A 6,052-nucleotide genomic window follows, 5' to 3' on the forward strand; every position below is an offset into this window, starting at 1 on the left:
ACCTCGACCCTTTCATAATGATTTGAAGCACTTCGTTTTCCCATTTCATTAAAAACACTCAGCCAGCCCGTTTTGACTGGTTTTAACCGTTTACAACCGGCCAAAATGTAGTCTAGGGTTGTAACTTAGATCAAGTACAAGTTAGGGGTTAAAATGAACTTATCTATCGATCAAAACATATATAAGCCACACAATACATTCCTACCAAAGCTTGGTAAGTAAAAATGTAAAAATATGATGAACATGGAGACCCACCAAAAATAACCAATCATCAATTCTGCTATTGCAGAGCGCCATTTTAGCCGCCCGTCCCCATGAATGGTATCTAGATCGCTGGAGGAACATGGAATAATATGGACATGAATAGAGTTTCCTTCACTATTTGTTCCTCTTGCAAACATCGAAGTATCCATATGTACATCAAGACACTGATATCAACATATGCCACTGCAATAGGCTGCGTGAGTGTGTGTTCTTGGTGGTGAATTGTGCGTGTGTTTGTTCTCTTGTTAGCAAAAATATAATTCTACGAACTGGTTCAAGCCTTAAGCAAGAAAGAGTAGAGGTCAAAGGGCTAATCAAGGGAATCGAATGCAAGCCCAGTGGCTTCAAAAATATAATGTATAACGAGGTATTATGCTCATACAGAGACTGATATTAAGTTTCAGAATCTAATCCTCATAGGCCCATGTGTCATGATTCATACTCCTAACTGTACAAGGAAATATTGCTGACTTATTATTGTACTGCTAATACATGCTAAAATGTGAGGATTGATCTTACGGAATACCAAGACATAATCGACGTAGTAGGATCCTCCTATCTCATCAAAACAAAGGACGTGGCGGCAGAGAGCAACAGAGCTCCCATTTTCATGCCCATTCCTATTGCTGCTGGCGCATTTGATGAAGGACCGGCGGGTGCCTTCCCATTGTTCGTCTCAGGTTTCTCTGTCGGGCAAGTGTAGCTGCAGAGGCTGGGGCGGACAACCCGGTAGACGCCTTTGCTTGCCAAGACGTAGATGTCCTTGTTGTTATCCTCGCCGAAGGAATATATGTAACCGAGCGACGGGAGAGGGCTCCCAGCGGCGCTGTCACAGGGGATGGGAGAGTTCTTGGAGCAGCTGAAGGAGATGAGACTGGAGGTGTAGTTCCCACTGCCCTCCGGGGTCTCCGTGCCAGTCCACATGGCTGATGCGTAAAGGTCAGCATACAGGTACCTGAAAGCACATCAGCAGATGCATCCAGTAAATACAAATTACAAAATGCGTTGAGCATCATAGTAGCTCCACACTGTCTTCGAGTTCAAAATCAGTGCAAGACGCAAGATGCCTTTCGACGAAGCTTTGATCAATGCAGAGGCTGAGGGTGCTTCACCGAAGCAAATACCTTCCATACAGGCAGGGGTCGGTGGCTCCTCGGTAGACATAACCACCCATGATCGACGCAGATCCAATGTTTTTATTGACGTCAGAATGGCTGTATCCCATAATAGGAGAAATGACATTTACGGACTTGAGTGATGTGTTTCCTCCAGGTGTCCACGGTGGATTGTACACCAATGGACCCTCATATATACGCCATCCATAGTTTCCGGCCTTGGAGATCAAATCAACCTCTTCGTATTGGTCCTACATTGTTGGGACAATATACAAAAAGAGTTAAATAACAACCAATGATTAATAGTTTTAAAGTAGACTTAAAAACTGAACTTTAAAACGGTAAGTACACGTAAACACTGTACCAACCTACCCCAGAGAAACAAACAATATCGTGGCGAAATCGGAGGACGAGAATGAAAAGTTGAGTTCTATTAATATTATGCACATAAGACATAAGACGCTTACGAAGTTTTAACTATCATGTGCTACATGCCTATCCTGTGCTTACAGTGTTATACTATAAATTGTAAGTGCGTGTCAAGTTCAGAAAGACAGTAAGATAGCTATCAAACTTGATCCCACTGAAGTGCACTACAGCCCCACTAGGATATCGGACCAATAAAACCAATATAAATTTAGCACCTCGCAAGTTAGAACTGTTTTAAGATCCTGAAATAATACCTGACCAGTATCTGCACAGTAGAAGTAGGAAGGCCTGTCAAGATCAAAGCTGCATCTCCATGGGTTTCTAACACCCAATGCCCAAATTTCTGGTGCCAAGCCACTATCGTCGGAGAACGGGTTGTCTTTTGGAATGGAATACTTACCCCATAAGCTTTGGTTAGTGACTTTACCGAGTCCTGAAGATACCAGTACAAAATCTTAGAAAGTGTTAAGGGCCAAAATAACGAATTATGAATTGAGAGCATATACATAGTACTCCCTCCGTCCCATAATATAAGAGTGTTTTTGACACTAGTGTAGTGTCAAAAACGCTCTTATATTATGGGACGGAGGGAGTAACATACTACTTCGGCAAATATGGTTCCACTATGGAGGTCTTGAACTAGATTTGACTAGCCCATTCTTTAGAGAGGGAAATAATGCGTCCAGTGGTTTACTTACTAAATACAATTGAACCAAAAGTGATATGTCGTTAAAGAAGTCTCACTGAAGCAGTTAGTTGGAACCAAGAGCAAGAACCATCTTGTTCTATAGTACCGACTTAAATTTACTTAAATGTTTGGTAACTGAACCTTTCAATACTAGAACAAATAAGAGCAGCATACAAAGATGCCACATGAAAACTAAAGGAACTTAAGTGAAAGAGATAAAAATTGCAAATCTAACAAATGACAAAAGACGCCTTCTCAAAGAATTTACCCGGCGTACTGTCGATGTCAAGCCTCATAATTTTCCCCAGAAGCGACTTTTTGTTCTGCGCAAAATTAAAAGGATCTCCTTTCTGTCCACCGTCACCCATCATGAGATAGAGGTATCCATCCGTAGGCCCAAAAAGTATCTGACCTCCATGATTATTTGTATAAGGCAACCCCATGGTAAAAATCCTTTTGACTTCAGTTGGATCGGCAGAAGTTACCTGAAGAAGAATGACATGAATAGTGTGAATGGATGAGGTTCAAGGCAAGAATGGAAGAGCGTACGTATCTGGACGAGCAAACCTCAGAAACATTTGACGATGAGCCTTTAGCAGAATATTCTGACACAACGACTTGATACTGGCACGGTTGGGCGCCATTATCGGTGCCAAGCTTCGAGGGATCACAGCCCACATCAGAATTGCAGGAACACCTACCAGAACAGCTGGGTGACTTTGTCCTGTCACAGTTGTAGGATGCGAAGAAGCGCCCGTTGGTCGCGAAGTCGGGGTGAAACGCCATGCCCATTAGCCCGAACGTCGAGTCGAAATGCACCTGGTCAGTCAGGTCGACAAACAGGCCCGCCTCACTGAACTGCAGCGTGCCGCCGGACCCCTGATCCGGGACGGTTGCCAGCAGTATCTTCCCAGCTTGGGTGCCCAGGAAGACCCTGTTAGACCCATCAGGGTGAGGAACCATGTTGAGGTAGGCGTAGGACCCGTTGTCGATCCTCTCTAGGCATACCCCTTTCGGAGACGCCGAAGGCTGGGTAGCGTTGAATGACACTGTGCTCCCACTGAAGCACACGGACCGATTGCTGGGCGCGCCACCAAACGACGTGCAGAAGTCGCTCTCAGACTGCCAGGCATCAGTGAGCTTCGATGATGAGCTAGGCAGCTTCCCACCACCTTGCAGGGGAGGCTGGAAAGGGGAGTTGAGTATCGTCGCGTCCTTGCAGGTGTCCCAGACTAGCTTGCAGTAGTCATGTACTGTTGATTCCTTGGACTGATGAGCAGAGGTCGCCGAGGAGGCTGAGTTGCACAGGAACGGGATCGTACGGATCTTCGGCCCGGCGTCGAACAGCTCAGCAGAATAGGGATTGCATTTCTGGATAAATCATGAAATGGAAGTCAGATTCAGCAGATCTGCTGCCAAGTTTATGGATTGCATTTCTGGAAAAGCATGACATATAAGTTGAGTTCAGTATATCAGCTGCCAGGTTCACGGTAATTCAATTCTTGGTTTCTTAAAGCTTATATCTTTTCCAAGTAGAACGGTCTCTATTGATTCATTCAGTTAGTCATCTCTCACATGGGACAGAGGAACCCACATACATGGCAACATGCAAGGTGCAAGACAAAATCAGCATGCGGATTCGTCTGAACCAGGCGACTGAATTACCAACAATTGCTGTCATGATGTGCATGCATACTTTGAGTAGTAGAGCCAGGAGACAATATAACTAACACTATATATGATAAAATAACCGATGAAACGCCCGGCGAAGCAAACCGTCGAGCACATGGCGGGCGTTGAGGAGCAGGAAGAGAAGGCAGGCACTGACCGCGCAGAGGAGGGACTTGAGGACGGCGGCGCATGCGGCGTCGGAGACGTTGGCGGCTCGGAGCTGGTCCCGCAGGGCCTCGTCATCGGCGGCGTCGCAGCAGGTGGCGCCGGGGGCGTTGCCGCAGAAGGCGAGCGTCCCGTTGAGCGGCAGCGGCGCCCCTGATCGAAAGGAGCAAAACAAGAAGACATGGACTGCATATAAGTAGCAGAGAGAAGCAGAGGCCGAGCAGCAGGCGACGGTGTGCTGGGTGCTAGACACTGACTGGCGTCGGTGCAGAGCGGGAAGGCGCGGCAGGCCGGGAAGAAGCAGCAGCAGCAGAGCAAGATGAGGCAGCAGCAATGGAGGAGGACGGCGGCCGGGGGCGGGCGGCGGCCCGTCGGCGTCGTCGGCATCTGAGCTGCGGAAGGGGGCAGGAAGCTGCTCTGCGGCTCTGTGTGGGATCAATCCATGTGCGATGAGACTACTATAATACTAGAATTGTAGCTTCGCTCGCTCTCCAGTGATCTTATTGCGAGTGCCACTGAGAGTGAGATCGATTCGAGCATGGGCGCCGCACACGTTTGACCGACCCACTCGGCCGGTCGGACGGATGGCGGACTGGGTCGGCCACGGACACGACGGTTGTTGGCTTGGCTGGCCACTAGTGGGTGGTCAAAGGTGTGCTTCATGTCATGGCCCTTCTCTGATGATTTAACTTTCTGTACCATCTCCCTCAGTCCCTTTTTCTTTGATGGAAACTCAACCCCTAGTAATTTGTGGGCATACCGGTTCCGTCCTATTGTCTACCAAAGGAACCGAGTTGGTAGGGACGAAGATAGAAAAAAAGTTCAACGGGATCATGTCTGTGACAGTGGGGTCATCTTCTATTAATAAATAGTGATTAGTACTTAGTTTCTAAAGGATTTTTTATTCCATTGGGCCCAATCCTTACAAGGCAGCCCCGTCCCTGCGAGTTGGCCACTCAAGCTGGGCACCACGCGTCGGGCTCCTGGTTAAGAGCTCTTAACCCCAAGAAACCGATCTTTCCAGTGATCCTCGCCATCATCGGAGTCTATCGGAGGGCTTGAACCTATGTAAACCGCATGTCGCGTGTCTCGCCATCCCGAGCAGTGCAGGCGCCTAAAGCTGGATGCCAGGAGCGGGTGGCCAACTTGTCAAGTAGGTGCTCACGGAGTTCTATGCATTTAGTTAGGAAGTCCATTCCAACTGCAGTGTGGTCGTTAGAGAAGGTGGATGGAGACCTTACTTACTCAGTGGTTTGGAGGAGGGGTGGGGGGCGCTTTTGAGGACAAATGGGCTAATTATTCGGATGTTCCAAAGAAAATTCGTGATTACAGACGACTAGTAAAACTACTAACATATTTTTGCCATTAATTTTTAGTACTCCCTTCGATAAAAAAAAGTGTCGGGCTTTCATTCAACTTTAGTTCAAATTTAAACTAAAGCCACGATACTTTTTTTAGATGGGAGGGAGTAGTAAAGAGGATTTTAGAGGAAGAAATATAAATGCTCCAGGCTTGCATGAATTTATAGCAAGCAGGCAAGGAGGCATGGACAATGGATATCCCCATCCAACCCCAGGCAAGTTCACTATTTACATTCAAGTGGATCCATCCATCCCTTTCTTTTCTTATGTACGCCAGGTCATGCATGATGATACTCGGATCCATCCACCTACGTATAGCGTCGTGTATACTATGTGTGTATGGCTAAGTATTGGTTTGA

The 6,052-nt window shown here is 47.0% G+C and overlaps 1 protein-coding gene across 1 annotated transcript; it reads right to left on the minus strand.

The window, feature by feature from the left end:
* Positions 1-583: 583 nt before the first annotated feature.
* On the minus strand, positions 584-4,824 carry LOC125506737 (HIPL1 protein-like). The gene is made up of 7 exons (XM_048671469.1): positions 4,590-4,824; positions 4,325-4,485; positions 3,064-3,867; positions 2,765-2,981; positions 2,063-2,241; positions 1,389-1,630; positions 584-1,219 (listed from the first exon to the last, which is right to left on the minus strand). Exons 1-7 carry the CDS (start codon positions 4,717-4,719, stop codon positions 820-822), a joined length of 2,133 nt encoding a protein of 710 aa, XP_048527426.1. The 5' UTR covers positions 4,720-4,824; the 3' UTR covers positions 584-819.
* Between the last annotated feature and the right edge of the window lie 1,228 nt (positions 4,825-6,052).

This window comes from Triticum urartu, chromosome 5 (genome assembly GCF_003073215.2).
Source record: "Triticum urartu cultivar G1812 chromosome 5, Tu2.1, whole genome shotgun sequence".
NCBI classification, from domain to species: Eukaryota; Viridiplantae; Streptophyta; class Magnoliopsida; order Poales; family Poaceae; genus Triticum; species Triticum urartu.

What these genes read in the sequence shown, in the direction of transcription:
- LOC125506737 (XM_048671469.1), bottom strand. Translation starts at nt 4,719, where the DNA reads ATGCCGACGACGCCGACGGGCCGCCGCCCGCCCCCGGCCGCCGTCCTC. An exon ending in CCCGCTCTGCACCGACGCCA is followed by an intron (nt 4,486 to 4,589) that starts GTCAGTGTCTAG and finishes CCTTTCGATCAG; the next exon opens with GGGCGCCGCTGCCGCTCAAC. An exon ending in CATCGTCAAATGTTTCTGAG is followed by an intron (nt 2,982 to 3,063) that starts GTTTGCTCGTCC and finishes ATTCTTCTTCAG; the next exon opens with GTAACTTCTGCCGATCCAAC.